The 24,690-nt window shown below is 43.4% G+C and overlaps 1 protein-coding gene across 1 annotated transcript in view; it reads left to right on the forward strand.

The window, feature by feature from the left end:
• The window catches only part of ALPK1 (alpha kinase 1), a 41,897-nt gene extending 20,242 nt beyond the window's left edge, over nucleotides 1–21,655 (forward strand). The window contains exons 3-14 of the mRNA XM_056855707.1: nucleotides 1,105–1,303; nucleotides 2,790–2,849; nucleotides 3,005–3,091; nucleotides 4,360–4,436; nucleotides 6,633–6,728; nucleotides 8,292–8,396; nucleotides 9,704–10,694; nucleotides 10,821–11,804; nucleotides 15,930–16,083; nucleotides 17,995–18,157; nucleotides 18,961–19,147; nucleotides 21,451–21,655. Coding sequence (XP_056711685.1) covers nucleotides 1,105–1,303; nucleotides 2,790–2,849; nucleotides 3,005–3,091; nucleotides 4,360–4,436; nucleotides 6,633–6,728; nucleotides 8,292–8,396; nucleotides 9,704–10,694; nucleotides 10,821–11,804; nucleotides 15,930–16,083; nucleotides 17,995–18,157; nucleotides 18,961–19,147; nucleotides 21,451–21,650 — 3,303 coding nt within the window. The 3' untranslated portion in view covers nucleotides 21,651–21,655. The remainder of the gene's footprint in view (nucleotides 1–1,104; nucleotides 1,304–2,789; nucleotides 2,850–3,004; nucleotides 3,092–4,359; nucleotides 4,437–6,632; nucleotides 6,729–8,291; nucleotides 8,397–9,703; nucleotides 10,695–10,820; nucleotides 11,805–15,929; nucleotides 16,084–17,994; nucleotides 18,158–18,960; nucleotides 19,148–21,450) is intronic.
• Nucleotides 21,656–24,690: the final 3,035 nt, after the last annotated feature.

Consider the following 24,690-nt stretch of genomic DNA (forward strand, 5'->3'; position numbering starts at 1 on the left):
TTTATTCTGAAAATAGAAGGAGTACTGATGTGCTTTTCAGAAATGTCTATAGCAGGTAAATTTCACTTTGCTTTTTTTAATCAGACAGACAGATAGATAGATGTGTACATGCATAATAATAATTGGATGGGACCAATTCAGTGGACATTTGCAGCTCTCTAGTGAATGGAATCAGCAGATCTAGGAACTTGGCTGCATATTACAACACAACCAGATTATAACAGATCTATAGCGCCATAGATGTATGTCTAGCGGGTCACTCGTCCTTCAACATGCAGCTGATGGAAAGCCGATCACTGAGCTTTGGATTATGCACACAGCCTCACTGACAACATTGGATTAAAAATGAATGGCCCCAAACCAAGCTAAGTAAAATTGCTGCTAACTACTGAAGATAATAAATTATTTTTGAGAATGTGTTTCACACTAAACAACAAATCATCACTGTGATATGAATCAGAAATTCATCAAGAAGCACAATTCCTATAATGCAGCTGTTTTTTTCTTCTTCTCTATAATGGCGTAGAGTTGTTTTAGCATGGCTTGATTTGAGCCAGGGCCTTAACCTGGAGTTCAGGGAAAGAACATGAGAGGGCCTGTGGAAAGAACGAGAGTATGTGTGAGAGAGAGCCCATCCCCACCAAATGCCATGAAACCAGACCAACTGACACATAACAGCAGTTAGACGAAGGGCTTTCATGCCAGAGAGCACAAGAGGATTTATGAGTAGCATCTTGCAATACAATCTTCAGCCCCAGAACGACTCTGTTTAGAAACTGAGCATGAGCAAAAACAAAGAGAGGTAGGGAAATGTTGCTCATTGCATAGCAGGCTAAAACACCGGGCAGAATGTATCAACCTAGGGCTCATCCATAAACTATGTCACACTTTTAAAAGACTGTTTTAAATCCCAACCCCTGTCCACCCACATCACATGCTGCCCCATTTTTCACAGATGCCGCCTCCCTCCTTTGCCCCGACTTTGCTATTTCCTCCCTCCTTCCTTTTGACAAGCAGCGTACTTTATGGATGGTCCCTTAGAAGCAGCCACGATTTGGGGACTGCCTGTTCCTCATCCTCACGTGTTTACGGTATTCTTTCCAGGTTTCTTTGAAAAGCTCCATCACTGCCAGGGACTACGCGACAGCCGCTGCTATTGTGTTCCTCATTGACCGCTTCGTGTATTGGGTGGATGGCTCCAGCCAGCTCCTTCAGATTGCCAAAAGGCTGCACAAGCTACACCCTACAACACCAATTGCCCCTCAGCTGGTGATTCGCCAGGCCCGCGTCTCTGTCAACGGAGGTAATGAAAAACTCGTCACGAGGCCTCTCTGCTGAGTTCCAATTAGGCGCTACTTGACTTTCAAGAGGATACTTTGTCCTGTTCCAGAGATGACATTCTTGTGATCCTGCTACCATCTTTCTGAACTGACACCCTTGTCTTGCCCTCCCTGAGCTTTCTCCCCACCCACCTCCTCAACAACATCCCTCCCACCTCTTCTTCCCTGCACAAAGTGCCTGGCATAAAAGGTTTCTGGGGGGAAAGCAGGGGAGAAAATTGTGAAGGGGTGTGGAAAATACTAATTGGTGCTTTTGTCTCTTAACAAATCTGCCCTGCTGTTTCAAACAGGGATATGTGAATTGCTGTACTTCCAAAGCAAGAGCCTCTAAACAGTAGCTTACAATCCTGGCATTTTCTATGCACAGTCCCATTTTTTGTAAAAAAACAAAAACAAAAAACCGAAACCCTCCGGCCACTTGACTATGCAAAGAATACATCTGACAGACCTAAAGGTTTTTTCCCCCTTTTGTTTTATTTCATCTTTCTTCTCATTATATGAAAAGCATGGTTAGAATTGGACTATTTTAAAGTCCAATATTCTATATTTCTGATCATTTAGGAATGACAAGTTAAATGTAAATTGATATTAAAGTACAGTTTACATTGTGGGGGTGGGGGCGCAAATAAACTAAATGAAATTACCATCTACCTTCAATAAGTATGTCTCAGAAATGATAGGCAGGTGTAATGTTCTCATCCTCATATGTGAGCACTAATACCTGATCTTGCAATTACTTGTTAAATCTTATAAAAACGGAAATTGGTCCCAGGTTGTTCACTCCCTTACATAACTCCAAAGTCTCTGGATGCCTAAAACATTTGGAAGTAGCTTTATCTTTTGGCTCATGAGTCCCTGGGCCAGAGAAGTAACATATGTCCATTAAATTCCTCTCAAGGCCTCTTTGGGTAACTATCATCCTGGAATTCAGAGCAAAAGCAGCAGGTCAAGGAGATGGATCCCAGCCTCCCTAGACCTGCCTTTTTAGAGTAGCTATGGTAAACTGCAGTACTGCAGTCCAAGGTGTGCTCACGACCTGAGTTCAATCCCGACAGAAGTTGGTTTCAGGTAGCCGGGTCAAGGTTGACTCAGCCTTCCATCCTTCCGAGGTCAGTAAAATGAGTACCCAGCTTGCTGGGGGAAAGGGAAGATGACTGGGGAAGGCATTGGCAAACCACCCAGTAAACAAAGTCTGCCTAGTAAACGTCGGGATGTGACGTCACCCCATGGGTCAGGAATGACCCGGTGCTTGCACAGGGGACCTTTAGCTTTTTTTATGTATAACTCCCCAAGTTGTACTAACTCTATAAATGTTTTTTCTACCTGACATCATTGGAAGTAAGGAATATTGGGAATGAGGAACAAAAGCTACAGTAGAGCCTTTCGGTTTTGTGAAGTCTCGTTTGCATAGCTCTTTTTATTTTAAAATGTCTTTTTTCCTATTTCCAGGTAAACTATTAAAGGCTGAATACATCCTTAGCAGCCTTATTAATGACAACGGCGCAACAGGTATCTGTCAGTTAAGGTTTTTATTCTCCTTTGAACTATAACAATTAAATGTACTAACTGTCTCATTCAGCCTTCCAGCAATAAAATAATAGCAAAGTGTCTCGAACTAACTTCAGTTAGATGTATTCAACGAGTCTTTTCCTTTTATATTTCAGGAGTGTGGAAGTATGTTCAGGAAAGTGATCAGATCCTTGTTCAGTCAGTCTGTATGCAAATCAGAGGACAAATTCTGCAGAAGCTGGGTAGGGTTTTTCATCTGACTCATGTAGTGGTTTCTGTGGTTTCACCTAATCTGTCAGTGGCACATGTTGCTTTTTAACTGTGTTTTACGGACATCAAACATTCCTTATCAGTAAAAAAAACTTTCCCATGTAGATATATGCCTAGCTTGTGTATATCCAGGTAGTACATATTGTCAAAAAAATCCAAATGCTGAACCTATTTATCTCAAATACTCTGTCCTGTGCTAATTCAATATACTTGCCTTAAAAAGCTTGCCTTACATAATTTATTCTACTTTCTAAAAATAAGATTTGAAAACCACATTTGCCAAGAAAGGCAGAGAGTGGAGTGAGAAAATAGCATGGAGATTGTAGCTGGGTGGGTACCAGAAAGCAGGCTACAGAGATGACCATGAGAATCCCATCTGGTTTCAGCTCCTTCTCCTGATATAACCCACATAGTTCTGAACTTTCTACCAGAGCCATGAATGCAATAAATTGCTTTAAAAAAACAAAGAAGGAAGGCAGCCTGAGATTCTCAGAAAAATGACAAATTCCTTCCCCCCCCCCTTTTTTTTGGCTGTCAAGTCACAGCTGATTTATGGTGACACCGTAGGGTTTCAAGGCAAGAGATGTTCGGAGGTGGTTTGCCTCCACATCACACCCCTGGTATTACTTGGAGGTCTCCCATCCAAGTACCAACCAGTATCAGGGCTGAGAGTGTGTGACTGGCCCAAGGTCACCCAGCAAGCTTCCATGGCTCGAGTGGGGATTTGAACCTGGGTTTCCAGGTCCTAGTCCTAGGTCCACTACACCACTCTAGCTCTCAAATTCTGTACTAGAATCCTTGAAAGATTTTCTGTAGCAGATTATGTGACAATTGCTACTCTGGATAAATCCATATTGTCAGCTCATCAAGAACAGAAATAGGCAGTCTGGATAGTGACGGTTAGTCCGTTTCAAACAGATAAGTAATCACATGATAGCTATAGTTTGCATCATAAAAAAACTTGATTCCTATTATTACTTGATCTTGTGAACTGTCCTTAAAATATGTCCCTGACAGATATCCTCTCTTTTTAAAAAATATTTAAAAAGTTATCATGAAACCAAAGAATATTCATGAATAGTTCCTATACCTAAAAATCACAAATCTGTTATTTGATCCTGAAATCTGCTTATCAAATCAGATGAAATCTACTGGATTAAAGAAGTGTATAAGAACATGTATTTGTTTTTTGAATACTGTTGACCTTCTCTTCCCCCCCCCCTGCCCCCCAATAATTCAGGAATGTGGTATGAAGCAGCAGAGCTGATTTGGGCCTCGATTGTAGGTTTTTTCACACTTCCAAAGCCAGATCAAAAGGTAATGATTTCACTTTTTAAAACTAATCTCCTTTTGCTCATGTACTGTCTATAGAATTCATTTTGAGTGCAACCTTAAACTCAGGTCTATTAAATGGGGCTCACATCTCTGGAAAGATGTACAAAATCCATGTAACACTATTTATCAACACCACCCAAAATAATGCAAAACAAGTAGAAGCTTTTGAGTTCTCCAAGACTGTTTGTCAGGCTGGATGTTAAAAAACAAAAGGGAAGAGGCTATTTCAGGCCATCATCTTAACGCCTTTTTGACTCTGCATGTCTGGAGAGTCCTGCAAGACTTGGGAAATGTGGGACACAGGGTAGAGATGGTAGGGACACGCATTCAGGTACAGCCAGAGTGAAGCTGAATACACATTAGAGAATCTCCCAACAAAGATGGTTAGCCCGAACCTGAATACCCACCCAAAAAAGTCAGGTTTATTCAGGATTTCAGGATAGAAGAAGAAGAATTGGTTTTTATATGCCTACTTTCTCTACCACTTAAGGAAGAATCAAACCAGCTTACAATCACCCTCCCTTCCCCTCCCCACAACAGATAGCTGCTGGTAAAGGTCTTCAGGCTTGTTTCTCCCACCCCTCCTTTGAAGGTTTCCCAGGCAGTAGGATGGAGGGGGAAGAAACAGTTGCTTGAGATTGTTTTGCTGGGCTTCTGGGGACTGCCATAGGTTCTGTTGTGCATGAAAAAGTGCCCCCCCCCCCAAACCTATCTTAATCTGCTGGTCTTTTCTGAGTTGACATTTGTTCTTCTGGGCATGCAAAAGTGCCCCCCTTGCTTGAGATTATTCTGATGGGCTTCTGGGGATTGCCATAGCTTCTGATGCTCTTGCAAAAGTGTCCCCCCCCCCCCCGCTTAAGATTGTTCTCCTGGGCTTCTGTGGATCACTCTCAGATCTTTTGGGCTTGCAAAAGTGGCCCCCTTTTCTTAAGATTCTTCTGCTGGGTTTCTCTGGTTTCGCATTAGTTCTATTGGGCTTGCCACATTGACTTGTGGTTGTTGTGGTATTCCTGAGTTCTGCATTGGTTCTGTTGGGCTTGTTGTTGGTTCTTGCATGGGAGGCATTGACCAGTGATTGCTGCAGGCATGCCTGTTTCCTTTTGCCTTGGAGAAAGCAAGACTTTTCCCCCCATTGGAAACAATGCAGGATGGATGGAGGAACCTTTGGGGGTAGGAGTCCATAGAACTGGACCCTTGACTCAGTCTTCTTAAGACTTGGGGGTTCTTCTGTGGACAGGGACCAGCAGCTGCAGAGCAATTTTGGTGCATCTAGCTTCAATAACAGTCCCCCACCCCCAGAGATATTCCCCATAGGCGATATTGGAGCCAAGTAATATTGGATTCCTGAATAAAACCCGAATCCAAATATTATACCGGTATTTGGATTCTGAAAAATCGGGAATACTTATATTTTTCAACTCCAAATATACCCAAATTTTAAAAAAATGTGGGTTTTTTTTTTATACAAACCCCTAGGCCCATGTTTTTCTCAGAAGAAAATGGTGGAAACAACAATAATGAATTTTAAAAGCGTGGCTAATCAAATGTCTCTCTAACAACAAAGAGAACACACAAGTCTCTTTAAAAGCTGAGAGCAGAGTTTAAAATCTAGCACTCCATATATTAATATATCATAGAATCATAGAGTTGGAAGGGATCACTAGGGTCATCTAGTCCAACCCCCTGAACAATGCAGGAAATTCACAACTACCTCCCACACACACACACACACAGTGACTCCTACTCCATGCCCAGAAGATGGCCAAGATGTCCTCCCTCTCATCATCTGCTTAAGGTCATAGAATCAGCATTGCTGACAGATGGCCATCTAACCTCTTCTTAAAAACCTCCAGGGAAGGAATGCTTACCACCTCCCGAGGAAGCCTGTTCCACTGAGGAACCGCTCTGTTTGAAAATTCTTCCTAATGTCTAGACAGAAACTCTTTTGATTTAATTTCATCCTGTTGGTTCTTGTCTGACCTTCTGGGGCAACAGAAAACAACTCGGCGCCATCCTCTCTATATGACAGGCCTTCATTTTTATGTGATGGTCTAATTAAAGAGTTGATGGGAACCAAACTGGTAATGTGAATCTAGACAGCACAGTCTTATCCCAGGTCATCTGAAAATGTGTGTGTGTGTGTGTCTCTCTCTCTCTCCTTATGTGTTTTTCTTGCAGGGGATTGCATCATCATTGGGTATTCTAGCTGACATCTTTGTTTCCATGAGTGAAAATGATTATGAAAGTTTTAAAAACAACACTCAGGTTGACCTGGTATGTATTAGAAGTGCATAGATGAACATCCTTTAACTAACCTCAAATTGTCTATCATCATCTTACACTGTGCAATCCTGAATTGGGGGGGGGGGCTGGAGCTGCATAGGAGCCAGCATGACCCTGCGCCAGCATCTGTACCACTTTGCAACATGATAAGTGGCGCCTACGCTGGCACGGGGGCACTATTGCTAGCCCCTTAGGCACCGGCGCTGCTATGTTCCTGGAAGCGAGTAGCAGCGCTGGCATTGGGGGGGCATTCCCAGGGGTGGAGCTGCCTTTAGGCAGCTTCCAAACCTCTTTTGGCCTGAGAACATCCCTTTGTACTGCTGTGGAACACGCTAGCAAAATAGCTGGCATAGCCCCATGAAACTCAATGGGCAAGTTTCACAGGTTTTTTTAAAAAATGTGTTTTAAATTCCTTTTTTCCAGCCAGGAAGCCTCTCAGGAGGGGGCATGGCTGCACCATTCCTGGCTGTGGCATAACTACCCCCCTTCAAGAATGGGCTGCCCATCTAATAGACTCCACCCTCCAAAGCAGGGGAGCTAGGGTTGCCAACCTCCAGCAGAAACTGGGGCTCACCTGGAATTGCAACTGCTCTCCAGATGACAGATCAGTTCCCCCTGTTGTTGGAGATGTAATTTCTATCTCTCGGCTCATTGGGCTGGATCCAACCAGTTTTTCCTTAAAGAAAATGGGAGGGAACCAGGGATTGGTTGGTCATTATGACTAGGACTTTTCCTGGTGCACCGATGACCTCCTTTCCAACCTGGACTGAGCCAGCCAAGAGGCATCTGCCCAAACAAAATGACACCTAGCCCATGCAAGGCTCACATGGCTGGGGGAGGTGGTGACCAGTTGGTCCGAAGCCCTCCTGAGGCCTGCACAACCAGGGAGGAAGCGGTACCCAGCCTGTGCAATGGGAGAGAAGGCATCTGGCCTGTCCTCAGCCCAGCTGGCCTAGGAGAGGCAACACCTGACCCACAAGTCTTCCTGGGGGCCACCTGGCTGGGCTGAGATGGTGGCTGGCCCATAAGAGACCCACTTCATCGGGGGAGGCAACACCTAGCCTGCACAAGGTCCACCCAGGGGACATATCCAGATCTCCCAAGCTATGTAGAAAGGCTTCAAAAGAGGAGGCCGGCTTGCCAAGCAGGCCCCCTTCCCTCCTTCCCTCCTTTGAGGGAGTGGGGCTGCCCTGGCACAGTTCTGGCACTTCTGGGTCACAGCAGAAGTGACGTCATGGTGTAGCAGTGACAATCGTTAGGAACCCCCCCCCCCCAATTGGCCAGCCTGTTTCCACCTGTTGACCACCTAAGCATCGTTGGGCAGCGGGCAAAATTGCTAAGAGTTTGCCCACTGTTCGCAGGCACGAGGCAAGCCTAGGGAAGATGGTGTGAAAAAGCTTGTTGGATCCACCCCATTGTGTTCGGTGTTGTTTAGAATGTGTTGAATTGTTCTCCTTGATTCTGCTCTATAAGCTGCTTGTACATAGCAGGAATAAGGTAAAAAGTTTTTTTTTAAGTAAATCTGTTTTAACTTTCCTCCTGCTGTTTCAACAGAACCTTCTGAAAGAGTTTGACCATCGTTTGCTGTCAGCTGCTGAGGCCTGCAAGCTGGCAGCTGCCTTCAGCCAGTTCACACCGCTGTTCGTACTCACAGCCATGGTAAGTACAATAGGTAGGGTTGCCAGCTCTGGGTTGGGAAATACCTGGAGATTTGGAGGGTGGAGCCTGAGGAGGGCAGGGTTTGGAGAGGGGAGGAACTTCAGTGCCATAGAGTCCAATTGCCAAAGCGGCCATTTTCTCCAGATGAACTGATCTCTATCTGCTGGAGATCAGTTGTAATAGCAGGAAAGCTCCAGCTAGTACCTGGAGGTTGGCAACCCTAACAGTAGGCACTGTTAATGTTGCTTCCTAACTGTTGAAAATATTTTCTATCTACAGCTACAATCTGCTGTCATATCAGACTTGAGTCTAGATTTCCATTTCAGATGAAATAAATGAAAGCAAATGGTTAAGTGAACTATAATCTAGATTTCACTCTTCTGGAGTGGGTTATTTGGGACAACTGCTTGCTGTAAACTATTTGCTATTTGTCTCTAACAGGAGTGGTGTAGTGGTTAGAGCATCAGACTAGGATCTGGGAGACTCTTGTTTGAATCTCCACTCTGCCATGGGTGCTTGCTGGGTGACATTGGGCCAGTCATGCACTCAGCCTGTCCTACCTCACAGGGTTGCTGTGAGAATAAAATGGAGGAGAAGAAAATAATGTGAAAGCCATGAATGAGAAAGTGAGAGAAAGAGGGTTTGCAGCTGGTAGAAAATGTTAATGTACAAGATCATCCTAGTCATTCACAGATACAAACAAAATTAGTAATCGAAATTAACTGTGAAATTAAAGTTTTCCAGTGGTGTGGATTTAGATTCCTCCAAGCATCTGAATTTCAAATTTGACACATGAAAGGCCTTCTTCATTTCATCTGCCTTTGTATTCCAGAAAATCTATGGAACATGTTTGCTATTTTATAGCTACTCAAATGCATGCCCATCAGAGAAGCAAAAGTTCTATTTGTTAGAAGGAGTTGTGTAGTGGTTAGAGCATCAGACTAGGATCTGGGAGACACTTGTTTGAATCTCCACTCTGCCATGGGTGCTTGCTGGGTGACCTTGAGCCAGTCATGCATTCTCAGCCTGTCCTACCTCACAGGGTTGCTGTGAGAATAAAATGGAGGAGTGGGAAATGATGTGAAAGCCATGGATGAGAAAGTGAGAGAAAGAGGGTTTGCGGTTGGTAGGAAATGTTAATGTACAAAATTATCCTAGTTGTTCACTGATACAAACAAAATTAGTAATCAAAATTAACTGTGAAATCAAAGTTTTCCAGTGGTGTGAATTTAGATTCCTCCGAGCATCTGAATTTCAAATTTGACACATGAAAGGCCTTTTTCATTTCATCTACCTTTGTTTTCTAGAATATCCGTGGAACATGTTTGCTATCTTATAGCTACTCAAATGCATGCCCATCAGAGAAACGAAAGTTCTATTTGTTAGAAGCCAAGGAGTCCTTTGAAATTGGCCTCCTTAGCAAGAAGGATAAAGAGCTGGTCACTAGCAAGCAGGAACTTCACAGTTTTGTCAAGGCAGTTTTCTGCCTTACTAAAGTGCATCAGCAGCTCTATGGGGAAAGCATGGTACTTAGTCAAGTAAGCCAGTTATGCCAGGAAGCCTTGCAGAAACTGTTTGCTTATGGTTATTCAACACATCCTGAAGAACAAGACAAGGAAACGCTTGCCAAGGAGATCATGTGCCTGGTTATGTCTGCTAAGGAGAAACTGCAAGTGCCAACTTTCCCCAATTCAGACACCAAGTCTTACGTCCCAGATAGCTACAAAAAGGAAGTAGAGAAGCAGATTGTGAACGGTGAACAAAGCTTTGAGAAAATCCTCACGATGCATTCCCAGCATCATGCGTCTGTCTGTGAAGTTTTTGAAAGTGCTTGCAAGAGCCATAATACAAGAAAAGGAGAAGGCAAAACGGGAGCCTGTATAACAGCCATGAAGACCGAAACTAGAAATGTAGACACCATGTGCACCACAGAAGAAAGGTCACATCATAGAAAAGATCCTGTGAAAATTTCCATTTCCCAAAATGCGAGGAAGGGTCAGGAGGGCCTAAAGGGTCCAATGCGAAAGAAATTATCTCGAGTACCTGCAGTGGATCTCTCCCTTGATGAAGAGACTGAGGCTGAACATTCTGGAAATGTTGATGGTGTTTCAAGCTCGTCTCCGAGCAGGAGTGAACTGTCTAGTTCATTGCGATCTTGGGACAAAATATCCAAATCGAGTTCCTCTACTAGTTGGGAAGAGATGGATAACAATGAAAGTGAAACCGCCCAAGGAAAGGAAACAAAACTAAAAGGCTTCACAAGTAAGAGTGAACATCATTCTGCAGCCTTGACTGAAGGTGCCGAAGAAAAAGATGAAGATTGCAACCTTGGTTTGTTGCCTTCCAAAGCGCATAATCTCTCTCTTCAAGATACTCAAGACAACTGTACAGGTTATTTTAAACATCCCTTTGAGAAAAATACAGCTTCAGCTAATAAACAAACAGAATTAGACCCAAATTTCAAAGAAGGGCATTTGGAGGGAACAGAACATGAAGAGAATGCTTCAGAAGGCCCACTGACAGAAGCCAGTAACACCAACTACAAGAAGGGTTGTGATTCTTCAAGTAATTTAATAATTCCTTCTTCTAATGGACTTTCTTCTTCTAAACAAGATAAATTTGGAATGGTTGTCTCCCCTTCAGTAGTTGATTCCAACTGTGGGGGAAAAAACACAGAAGATCCTGACAGAGGCAAAAAAGTTATAGAACCAGGATCTAGGAATCACTGGCCATTGGTTGACCCAGAAGGTGAAACGGTAGACGCAACCGAAGACATACCAGTGAGTCCATGTCTACCTGGTAACAGCATGGCATCTGCTTCCATACACCATGGAATCAAACCAGAACGTGATAATTTTGTACAAAATTGGATTAATAAATCGGTTACAACAATGGCTGCAGGGGCCTCGTTTCAAATGCCTGACGTTGACTCCCAAGCAGATACAGTAGATGACTGGGAATTTGTTTCTGGTAGCAGAAGGCAGTCCATAGGTAACCATACTGACAAGAACATAACAAGGGATCAGCCAAGTCATAGGCCAGAGACTCTATCAGGGAGGAAGAAATCATTAGTCAATCAGTTCAGTGATTGTGCTACCACTGAAGAAGATGGAGGTGAAAAACGAAGGCACATTTTGACTAGCCATCACAGCTCAAGTTCCCTGAAATCATGGAGCAGATCATCCCAGTTTTCCAGCAGTTTTTCTGAGCTGGAGAATTCCTCACTTTTGAACTCCAGCGGGAGCTCTTTTTTCTTTATAGAAAGGGCCAAAGAAGAAGTCCTCCAAGCCCGCAATCTGAGCAACGATGACTATGAGAGGCTTTTGTCAGGAGCAGCACATACTTGGCTTGTGGAGCGGCTGAAAAATACCAGTCTCTTTAAGCCAAAACTTCTCCATAAAGCATACTGTAAGTACAACTTTCTAAACTGTACCTTTATATAATCACCTCATTACAGAAAATTTGCTCTACATTCTAACATTTTTTGTGCCGCCTCAAGCATTCAGATATTTTAATTAATGCATGAGCTACTGTGGAGTACATGAATGTCTCCTAAGGAGAAATGCACATATCCTCCCTCTACACCATGTGTAGGGCTGTCAATTCGGTGCATCCCAAACCGAAAAACCGCCAAATTTTCCCCGATTCAGCGGTTTCCGGTTCGGATGGAACCGAACTCAAAAAAAGGCGGGGAAAGGACGCGCCGAATTCAGCGAGTTCGGACGAATGCTGAATAAATTGGCAGGTTCGGTGTTCCCCGAACCTGCCTTTTCCTGCCTTTAAAGACCGCCCTGCCCGTTTTCTTGGGAGTCCCAGGAAACTGGGTGGGGTGGTCTTTTTTTTTTTTTTTTTTTTAAACGTTTTTATTTATATAATTAGAAGGGTACAGGAAGAAAAAGGGGAGGATATGTGTTGTATTTATAAGAACAATACATTATTGTAAAATATCTATGTAAAACATGGTTACAAAATAACATTCATTCGATTTACTTTTATCAAACTAATATTCTGTTATCTTATATTCAAAATTTTGGTTAACAATTATTGAAGTATAAAAAATAACATATAACTAGGTATCTATGTTATAATATGTTCAAATTAACTAAAATTCATGTAGGTATAAAAAAGCGCCCACTTCTCATCAAATTGCTCAGTAGATTCACTAAATGTTGGATTTAACTCGAAAGTCAGTGGTCTTTAAAGTGCTCTGCGCTGCCTGCCCAGGCAGCGCAGAGTACTTCCCCCCCCCCAGCTCAGCTGTTGGGCGCCCGCCTTTATTTGGCCGAATTCCCTGGATCCGAATCGGGGGAGTTCGGACTTCGGCATTTCCCGAATCAAAACGGGCTGAATTTTGCCGAATCCAAATTCTCCCGAATTCTTTTTTGTCAACAGCCCTAACCATGGGTTCTCAACAAGGGGGGAATTCCGCCCGGGGGGGATTTTAGGGTTCAGGGGGGGATTTTAGGGTTCGGGGAGGGGGAATTGGGACTACTATTCAGCAAAGTATAATGTCCTGTAGATTATGTACAATCTGTAAAATTGTAGTTTGTTTTTAATTTAATCTGCGACATTCAATAAAGTTTATGACTATCTTGGGAAGGGGGGAAATATATTCTGAACAATGGTGAAAGGGGGGAATGGAGCAAAAAAGGTTGAAAACCACTGCCCTACAGCTTGCAGTAGAAGCATGAAAAGAGGATGCCCATGTCACTCAAGCTTCTTTGCAATATGCAAAGCCACCCCGATGATATTGTTTAGCAGGGGCAGCCCTGCCATGGGCAGGTGACGCCTCCTATCTCAGAGGAGAGATTTTGGAAGATGAAGAAGAGTTGGTTTTTATATGCCAACTTTCTCTACCACTTAAGGGAGACTCAAACCGGCTTACAATCACCTTCCCTTCCCCTCCCCACAACAGGCACCCTGTGAGGTAGGTGGGATTGAGAAAGTGTGACTTGCCCAAGGTTACCCAGCTGGCTTCGTGTGTAGGAGTGGGGAAACAAATCCAGTTCACCAGATTAGCCTCCACCGCTCATGTGGAGGAGTGGGGAATCGAACCCGGTCTCCAGATCAGACTCCACCGCTCCAAACCACCACTCTTTTTTTTTTTTTGTGATTTATAACCCGCCCTCCCTGGCCGAAGCTGGCCATAACCATTACACCATGCTGCCAGGAATGGGAAGGCCATTCCTTTCCTTCTTTGCTCCCATGACCCATTGGTCCTGAGCAGTTATTTCTTAGAGGAAAATATGATGGAGAGATATTTGGCCACAGCCAATGTTATATTTGGATCCCTATCCATCAGCAAAAAGGAGACTATTATATCTCTTGTTATGAAGGCAGGAATTCTCGCCAATATGGGGGTAATCCATTTATCTTGGTGGTGTTTAAAGAGGGGGCAGGCTTTTTGTGGAGTATTAATCCATAGGGATAGGGTCGCCATGAGTCGAAGGCGAGTCCCACGGAGTTCTATAAGGAATACTGAGGATAGACTTGAATCCAGTGGAGTATAGTGGGCAGCTTTCGCACAGAGGTTTTTCTCTATTTTGGCATGGGGGTGGGGAGCTTCCGCACAGTGTTGTGCCATAATTGTCCTGTTTCCAGGTTTCCCCCACCCTTAATCTACTCTTTCCAAATCCAAAACCATAATGACCATAAGCCCCAAGAGCGGAGCACCCAGGGAAGGGAAAAGTCAGAAATAATGACTGAGGAAAGGGCACAGGGAACTCCCATCTGTGACAGCTCTGTCACCAATGTACATGCCTCTGTATTCTCCGGGGGTGGTGGTGAAAGTAATACAGAAAATCCTCACTATGTAGAAGCAGCCCTGGTTTAGCATCTTCCAGTCAGCTGTGAAGGTTGCTGGGTCATTTTGGGCCACTCATTCTCTCTCAACTCAAGATTGGGTTGTTGTGGAGATAATGTAGAAAAAAACTGGCATGCCACCCTAAGCTTTCTGGAGGAAGAGCAGGATAAATCTGTGGTAGATGACCGCTGTAATGTATTTCTCTATTTTTCCCATCATGCCATTTGGAGTTTCTGCCTTAGGCACAAAACTGCTTTCAGCCTTCTTATTTAGAACTTAAGTGATGTTGGTGTGTTCCACCTCCACCCCCATGGCCTTTCATTCCTGGAAAGCCAGTAACTATGTTTTGACACAGTCAAAAATAAAATTTCAAAATTTTGGACTCGAGAAATAAAACTTGACTAGAATATGTGGAGGAAGCATTGGTGCTTAGTAAGATACTTAATAAGAAACTATCTTTGCTTGGAAATTACTGTTATTTTCCCCATTGAGCTTAGAGCAATATTTTAACCTCTGTGGGGTAGACTAGGCTATGAAATACAGATTTGTGTAATACCAGCCAGTTTGCCCCACAGCTGGGTAAGGACTGGACACTGCATTTTCCCTACATCCAAACCCGCAGTCTAGCTGCCACACCATACCAATAGTGAATTTTTTAAACTTGTAATTTTCCACCCCAGACAGTGCATCTTCTTCTGGGATTAGCATGTTTCCTACAGGAAACCTCCGAGTGATAACAAGTATAACAGTATGAAATGTGTGTTTACAAAACTTGGGTTGTTCACCTTCACACTTTTGAGACACACATCCAGCAAAAGTTCTTTGTGATTTACAATGTGACCCAAAAGGCCATTGACTTCAGTGAACTTAGAAGGGTGTAGCTGTACTTAGGATTACACAGTTTGCCCCACTAAAAGCAATGAAATGGAGCCATGGGCAGAACGGACTATTAAAATGGCTCAGTGTTCATATCATTATCTTATGAAAATGACTTTCAGTTTTTTTATTTCGGAGTATAACCTTCTACAGTAGAAGACATACATTCAAATCCAGTAGCGCCTTAGAGACCAACAAGATTTTCAGAGAATAAGCTTTTGAGAGTCAAAGCTATCTGACAAAGCGAACTTTGACGCTCCAAAGCCTCTACCCTGAAAATCTTGTTGGACTCTAAGGTGCTAATGGATTTGAATCTAGTTTTGGGTTTGCCACCCTTCTGGTTACAGCTTCTCTTATTATGCAATGTATATTTGAGAAACATCTTCTCACGCTGCAGCAGTTCCAAAGCAAATTCACTTTCCCTTGCCACATTCTATGTTTCTGTTCATAAGTAAATCTGATTGCAATATTATACTCTAGAAATGGATGCAGCTTCTTGTGGGTCAGGATGTGAAAACACAATGTCAGCGTCCTGGGACTATATTTGAATATGGGCATAGATCGTGAAAGGAAAAGTTGAAAGCAGCAGGAAAAGAGGAAGACCCAGAGATGGATTGACTCAGTCAAGGAAGCCACGGCCCTCAGTCTACAAGACCTGAGCAAGGGTTAATGACGGGACATTTTGGAGATCATTAATTCATAGGGTTGCCATAAGTCGGAAGCAACTTGATGGCACTTAACACAGAGAGAGAGACCTTAAAAGAGAACATGTTAACTCTGCTGAGCTATTCTTGGTTACTGGTATAGAACTGTCTTGCTGAAGAAGTGGTTAATTCATTTGTCTCATTTTCCAGCTGCTCTTCTTTTGAAATACTCTAAGAAATCTGGGCTATGGACAGCCCAGGAAACAGCTGTATATATTGGAGACTACCTAAGGGTGGCCAAGAAAGGCAAACAAAGGAACGCTTTTTGGATACACTTTCTGCACCAAGAAGAGACTCTGGGAAGGTATTTCTCTAAGCCAATGTGAAATGATTATCATTCCAGAAGCACAGGGAACATTGTGGGAAATGTCCCTAGAATATCCCTCTTGAAGGAACATGCCTAGTTTTGTAGGGCAGAGCATTCTCAGCAATGTCACCAGAGTTCTGGATTGCCCTGTGGAGGCCCAGCAGGCTACATCTTTACAAGATTTTTGCAGGCCGGTCAAAGCCTAGCTGCTTTATCCCTTTCCCCATTATATTTTAATAATGATATAGCCAAAAGTCATGTATTTATTTATAATATGGATATATCCCACCTTTCTTCTGCCTGGGAACTCAAGGTGGTGTGCATATGGCTCCCAAGTGGCCTCCCATCTAAGCCCTGACCAGACCCGGGCCTGCTTAGCTACAGTAAGAGTGCTGTATCATGTTCCCTGAGGAAGCATTTTAGGGCCACCATCCTTACAAAGGAGAAGTCCCAGTGAACATAGTGGAACTTACAGCCAAATAAACAGGATTGGATCCAAAGGAGCTATTATGCTGGCATACTGGTAGAGGATGGGAGGGCAATTGATTCCCATTCATTTTTCCCAGTGCAGACCCCCACTTAGCCCCCCCACAGGCTGTTCTTAGCCAGCATGGTGTGGTGGTTAGGAGTGGTGTGTGGTGTAGTGGTCAGGAGCAGTGGACTCTAATCTGGAGAACCAGGTGTGATTCCCGACTCCCCCACATAAGTGGCAGACTCGAATCTGGTGAACCCAGTTGATTTCCCCACTCCTACACATGAAGCCAGCTGGGTGGCCTTGGGCTAGTCACAGTTCTCTCTGAACTCTCTCAGCCCCACCTACCTCACAAGGTGTCTGTTGTGGGGAGAGGAAGGGAAGGAGATTGTAAGCCAGTTTGATTCTCCTTAAAAGGCATAGAAAGATGGCATACAAAAACCAACACTTCTTCTTCTTCAGAGTCCCTTGACCTCAGATACAGAATTTGAAGGGGTCAGTGGACAGTAGCAGGAGAGAGGAGACAGAGAAGCCCTGTGCTGTTAGCTATGTGCTGTGCTGTGCTGCCAGTCCTTTGGAGCCAACCTTTGGTTTGATCAGTTTGTCGCACTAATTTTGGTAGCATAGAGAGACACACACAGAGTTCAATCTCAAGGCAATTTCCTGCCATTGTAAGCCGCCTGTGGAAGCAGTGTGTTTTTTTTACCAATTCTTCTCTCTCACTATAACCCACTGAGTTTAAAAACAAGCTTCTGTAGAACATGAAACCATCAGGGGGAGTAAAAATTGCCCTTCCTTCCCCGACTAATATTTTATTCATATTTTATTCATTTGTTTAAAACACTTTCAGTTTGGCTGCATCACACTGTAACTTCATAACTTTGTGATCAAATGGATGTTCTTTGGGGTTGGGGTTGGAGCTGTCGTTGCAGCACTGAGATATATATATGCACCATTTGGTAGGGCGGTCTTAGCCAATGGGCGACAGGTGCAGCCACCCTGGGCCTCACACTTATGGGGGCCCAAACCACCCATTGCCCCACCACCCTAGAGAAGGGGGGAAAGGAAGAAGAAGAGCAAGATCCTGCTGCTGCTTCCACCTGCCCTGTCTGGGGCTCAGGCAGCTGGTTTCTGGTGGCAGTGGGGGCTCCTACCCACCTTGCACATGGTGAGAGCCACCTCTTGCTTGGCTGCACAGAGGGGACAGCAGTGGGGAGGCAGTGATTCTTGGGACCCATCCTGGACTTTTGCCCAGGATCGCTAAAACCTTTGACATTGTTTCTGACAGCCTTTGGCCTTTGACATTGCTTTTAAGCTCGTATTTTATGGCTTCATGCGACTATGCACCACTTTGTCTGTTACTACAAAAGAGCAGTGAATCAGTTTTCCCAAAGGAGTTGTGCAGGTGTGTGTGGTGTGTTTTATATTCTGCATAGGTACGTCGGGAAAGAGTATAAAGAAGAGAAGGAGCTCCTTCACCACTTCAACGATGTGGAACGGCAAATGACTGCCCAATACTATGTGACAGAGTTCAATAAAAGGCTTTATGAGCAAAACATCCCTACACAAATCTTCTATATCCCATCAGCAGTGCTCTTGGTAAGGAGCTACAAGGCATTCAGAGGAGCCTATCAGGTGAAAGATGGCCAATGGCACTGGAACCTCTTGGGACCAATAGGCATGGTTCATGTTTAATGCCAAATCATGGTCTGGCATCACATGAGTGGGCCTTGGCCCCTTACACTACTTCCTCCCCTCATGTTCACTCCCTCTCATGCAGTTCCCTTCCAACAAACTCTAACTCGGATCCAGACTAGACATTTCCATAGGTGCAAGGATTTTCCACCCAGAGAGCATGACTTTCCTTCCTCCCCCACATTTATGGCAGCCTATAATGCCTCCCAAATCCTGTTCCCAAGGGTCCCCTCTCCTTCAGGAACCGGTATGGAGGGCATTTTGGGCTGCCGTGGGAGGGGGAGAGGGAATCATGTTCAGCAGGCAGAAATCCTGGCATCCGTGGAAATGTTAGTCTAGATCCAACCCTATGATTTGTGTTTTGTTCTTCAAATCAGAATGGAAAACCACACTCACAACCTAGTTTCGATTGTCTAATTTGGATCATAAGGACCATTTGCTGGTTCTGATGTAATACCAAATTGTGGTTGCCACAAACCAGGGAGGATTGCAGAGAATGAGGGAAGAGAGAAGAGAGCATTATTGTTATTTGCCTTCCTACCAACCTTTCCTTCTTTATTGTACTAAGGGCAATTTACATAGGATTCCCAAAACATCTCCTGTCAAGGAAAGAACCACACCCAGAATTATGATATTATTTTTTTAATTAGCTTTAGCATGGCTGTTGTATTGGGCGCCGTCTCCCCATTGTCATCTTTTGTTTCCAGGTACTAGAAGGTAAATCAATACAAGGATGTATAAGCACGGAGCCTTATATGCTGGGAGAGTTTGTGAAGTTATCTAATAACACCAAAGTTGTAAAATCAGAATATAAAGCCACTGAATATGGCCTGGCCTATGGCCATTTCTGCTACGAATTTTCTCAAGGCTCAGATGTGGTTGTTGATTTACAAGGTTTGTACTGCAAGGCATGAAATATTGAAATGTCATCTTTTATTGAACTAATGTGGTCCTTTCAAACCTTAGAAAATTCCTCTTCAGGGCATGTTCATTCAGTGCTGACATTTAAAAAGACTGAAAGGTAAGTTACAGTGTGGTTAAGAGCAGTGGTTTGGAATAGCGGAGTCTGATCTGGAGAACCAAGTTCGATTCCCCACTTCTCCACATGAGTGGCAGAGGCTAATCTGGTGAACTGGATTTGTTTCCTCACTCCTACACATAAAGCCAGCTGGGTGAGCTTGGGCTAGTCACAGCTCCCTTAGAGCTCTCTCAGCCCCACCTACCTCACAGGTTGTGTCTGTTGTTGGGAGGGGAAGGTGATTGTAAGCCGGTTTGAGTCTCCCTTAAGTGGTAGAGAAAGTAGGCATATAAAAACCAACTCTTCTTCTTCAAAAATGGACATGATGACTGAAAACCCAGTGGGTTGTATTTTGTGCTGCATCAGTGGAAGGCACAGAGAGTTGCTGATCTTCTCAGTTTTCCACTCCTCCCAGTAGTCCTTCTCAACTTCAGCCTTATTCCTAAAATCACAGGATCCACATGGACCAATAGCCACCCAAGTTGCATAAGGAAGGGGGAAGAGGATAGAATCATTCCCTATTGCCTTTTGCATGAGTGGAGCTCCATTCATAAAAAAGAATGAACAATTTTGCCCCCCTCCCCACTACATCTGCCTAACCCACAAGGCTATTTACTCCACATAGGTCCCACAAGCACTGGAATGAACTTTTCAGGGGTCAGAATAGCTGGAGGGAGGGGAAAGCCGAGAAGAACCATGGTCTTTATCTGACAAAGGAAGCTTTGACTCTCGAAAGCTCATACACATGCAAAAAACTTGTTGGTCTCTAAGGTGCTACTGGACTCAAATCTAGCATGGTCTTTAGCTAACCTTGCACTAGATCCAACCCAGTGATATTTTGGTTAGTTGGATTCCTGTAGTTCTGTTTGAGAGCCAGCATGGCGTAGTGGTTAAGAGCGGCAAACTCCAATCTGGAGAATCAGGTTCGATTCCCCACTCCTCCACATGTAGCCTGCTGGGTGACCTTGGGCCAGTCACAGTTCTCTCAGAACTCTCTCAGCCCGCATGGAGGCAGGCAATGCCAAACTACCTCCCAGTGTCTCTTGCCTTGAAAACCCTACAGGGTTGTCATGAGTCAGCTGTGACTTGACGGTGCTTTCCACTACCAGTTCTGTTTGCCTTACACAAACCTTTGGCTCCATCTGTACTCCACTGTGTTTTCCTTTAGAATATTATGCTTCCTAGGTTGCTTTGAGATCAGTCTTTAGCCCATTAAAGTGCCATGATTTAGATTTAATCATGTTTAATTGACTTCCGTTTTCATTCATTACATTCTTGGTAGATGGGTGTAAAAAAGCACTTACGGAAACCATTAGAGCACTTACATTTAAGCCATTTCATTGCTCTTTAAATCAGTGAGACTGAACTGATTTAAATACACGTTACCTTGACACTTCAGAGCTATCACCTTAATCAGCAACTGCAATCATCCTGTAGGTGATGTTGCAGAATTCTCTGCATAGAAGCCTGCTGCATAAGGAACCAAACCACATCAGCAGTGGAGTCCTGGCAATGATCCTCAAAGTAGTGCAGGAAAAAAGTGTGAATCCATAAATGCAGCAGCATGCATGCAGTCTACTTCTGTGATTCTCTGGGCTGAATTAAATCTGACACTCAGATATTACAGACATGGTCACGTGAATCTGCCAAGAGATTATAAACTGAAAAGAGAACCATACGAACAGCTGCTGTGCATGCAACTTTCTGGCCCAATCCAGCTGCCAGACAAGTAAAAAAATGATGGAACAAGAGAGACTTCCCCTGCCCTTCCATGCAAAATACCTGATTGGTGGGATTCAGTCTTCTTTTACTCAACTGCATGTACATTCTGTTCAACTGGGACTGGAGTGTAGTTGCTGATTGCATTTTTAGAAGTGGTTATGTTACACCCAGCTTGCAATAAATGTATTTGCTAGCTTGATAATAGCATCTCAGCAGTTTGCAGTAATGCAATGAACAGTTTCTGATCTACAATGCAGTTTAGCTAATTTCCACTCTTGTTATAATCAGCCTTTTTGAAAACATTAGTTCAACTAAAGAAAAAAATGTTTTGCCTTAATTTTTTCTTCTTTGCATTGGTATTTAAATGACAGGGATGTTTCCTCTGCAGTTCATAGGTCTGTGAAAAAGACCCATCTTGTGTTCAGTTTTTGATCAAGATTGTTTGTTACTTTGACAGGTTGGGTGACTGGCAATGGAAAAGGCCTCATCTACTTAACTGATCCCCAGATCCATTCCGTTTCTCAGAAAGAGGCATCATGCCTGACAAACTTTGGGAAGAAAGGGATTTACTATTTCTTCAACAATCAGCACACAGAATGCAATGAAATCTGCCGTCGTCTTTCATTGGCAAGACCTTCTGTGGAAAAGCCAAGCTGACTCTGAGTAAAAATTGGGGCCTTTCCCCCAAAAAACACTTCTGTCACATTTTGTACTGCCCGCATCTACACCATGATACTCATCCAAATCCCTTTAATTGTATTCTAATGTGTAACATTGTCATATTCTTAGCAATACCATCTATCACTCTTTGGAATGGTGGAGGCAGTATTCTCAGGAGCAAAATCCACAGTAAAAGAAAACAAAATGCAAATGTTATATATTTCAATGTGTCTAAGTAAATCTGCCATAACGTTTCTCTGGATTCAAGCCTGATTACTCTTCCACTGATGAAAGAGTAAGGAGGGAATCTTTTTGACACACACAACCCAAAGTCTGTGTCAAGGATCATAAGACTCTGTATTGCTTGGTTATGTGTAATCTGCTGTTCTATCACATCTACTAGTTTTATAGTCTTCTTGCTAAACAATAAATATGCTTAGTTATGAACTACTCTTGTTTGTGTGTGTGTGTTTGAGTTATTAGCATCATTACCAGACAATGGCATAGTTCAGACTGAACAACAAACTGTGGTTTGTACTGACTAAACCACTGAGTTGGATCCAAACTAATTTTTTCACTTATACCAGGCACTTCCCACCTCCCCCTGCCTGCCACAACCCACCATCCAAACGTTGGCCCAAAATCCTGCTTCTGGGGAACAGGAGACCCTCCAGAACACCATGAGTGGATCTGCAGTAGGAAAGGGGAATTGGTGGAAATTACCCTCTCCCCTTCTGTTAGCAAAAAATGTAGTGTGGACCTAACCCAGATGTTCATTGCTTCCCCTTCTGATTCATTACAGATCCTCCATTGACCTTCATATTTCCACATTAGCTAAGTCCTCCCATGTGACTGCATGCCTTAATAAATTATTGGGGGGGGGTTTGAAGGATGGATGCTGCAAAGATCACTGGTCACTTGAGACAGTAATTTTCTTTAACATACAAAGCTGTAGTGTAAGTGGAGACAAAGTTGTGATGGAACTGAAGATCAAAAGAGGGATCATTTTGGGGACCTGCCAATGAGAACTACCAGAGTGATTTAATGGTCTACTCACTCTACATTCTTTTCCTGTAGTCGTTTTTTAAAGGAGGAGCACAGTCAAAACTATGGCTTTATGCTTTGAATGTAACACCAAGATGCATTTGTCCAAACTGTGGACAGTTTGCAAAGCAACTTCAATCCACAGTTACAGTTTGTCATTCACTCTCAATCCATGGCCTGGACATTCCAACATAATGACAAACCATGGTGTGACTATGACCAAACCATTTCCAACCCAGGGTTTGTTATTATGTATGAAACATGCTAATATCTTACAAATGACTGAATTATCTTACAAATGAGTGACTGATAATGTTGAAAGCCCTTCCTACATTGAGAACACCTGACAACCAACGTTGGTTTGTGCCAACATTTTTACTGGTTCAATTTTAAGGGGGCTCCATTTTCCCAGTTCAGTGAATGCTACAGTGTGCATAAAGAAATCCCATGAAATGGGTATTTTTGAGCAGAGATGAGCTGTCTATATGACTGTGTTGTTTTGAATTAAATATCAGGTGGGGCTTTTGGTTCCACCTTGGCCTCCAAAAACCTAGTTTTGAATCTTCATACAAGGAAATTAAACGCTTCTCTGGAATGTCAAATAGGCTGAAACAGAGATTATTCATGCATTTTTTAAATAAAGTGGCACAGCTACCAAGATAATATCTTCTGTAGAAATGTGTCCCATTAACAGACCAGATATGCCATCCACTGGCCCTTTTCAGCAGACACTTTCACCCCCAAACATCTCTTATTCCAGCTGCCTGGACTTCATTTTAATCTAACTGCTTTCATGGAGCCATTCTCAAATTCTGAGAGGGATGCTTTGACCAGTTCCACAGAGTTTGGGGCTTCTTTTTGTCTGTATGTGTTGCATTCTTGCTCGCAGCTATATGATAGATTCAGACCATTCCTGGTTTTGACACTCGTCCTCTTTGAATGTTTTGTGGTACGCGTGTTGTCCACAGGCGTCAACACTGCTTGCCCTGGGTAAAAGCAGCAGCTGCTTTTTTCCTTTTACTTCTTATGAAGCAATCTTTTGTGTTTTTAGATCAAAGCTTGTAATTCATGGATGTGACCTCCTTGGACTTTTGTCAGCTAGCACCTGGAGAATTGGAAAGAAGCAGAAAACGGAATTATGCCATTTCACTTTTGAAACATTCATTGGGGAGAATTCTAGCGTCACAGATCACAACGCTATTCTGCCCTAGAGCACAATCCATAGTGCATTTGCCTGTGCAAGCCTGATCAAAACGAACGGGCATGGCAAAATTGCACTGCTGTGCTATAGCACAACTCCTGTTCCTTTCAGTGGGGCTGCTGTACAAGAACTTCCTAGTGGATTGTGAGCCTGGACTTTTCCCCCTTTCCCAATCTTAACAATGGTGGGATCTCCGCTATAGACCAGACATCTGTTTTATGCCACCCTGTCATTTGGATTTCTTTTGAGCAGGTCTAAAGGCCATTTCACATGACCTTGGGAGCCTGCCAAAATGTGAGTTGACGATTCAAAGGCTGAGCTTGGGCAGAGAAGAGGCTGTGTGGCTGTTTCACCTAGTTCCTAATATTTTTAAAAATGCATATATTCAAATCTCTGTTTTTAAATGCCATTGTGGGGCACAGTGTGTGATATGGACACACAATCCCTATTATAAACAAGATTTACACTTAAGATACAGAAGTCACTCAAGCTGTATGAATAAGCCTAGGATGCATAATGATCAGCTCATATCACAGCAGGTATCCCTCCAACATCACATTTCAAAGGAATCTACTTTCTTCCTGTCACGTTTCTTCACTGTCCAATTTTCACAACAATACATAGTAATAGGGATAGGGAATACTAACTTGATCTTGGTCGCCAGCAACACATCCTTACACTTAAGAATTTTTTCTAGCTCCTTCATGGCTGCCCTTCCCAATCTCAATCTCCTTCTGAATTCTTGGTTGCAGAACAAATAAGTGGGTTCTAGATCAAATCAAGCCTGAACTG

This window comes from Euleptes europaea, chromosome 9 (assembly GCF_029931775.1).
Source record: "Euleptes europaea isolate rEulEur1 chromosome 9, rEulEur1.hap1, whole genome shotgun sequence".
Classification (NCBI taxonomy): Eukaryota; Metazoa; Chordata; class Lepidosauria; order Squamata; family Sphaerodactylidae; genus Euleptes; species Euleptes europaea.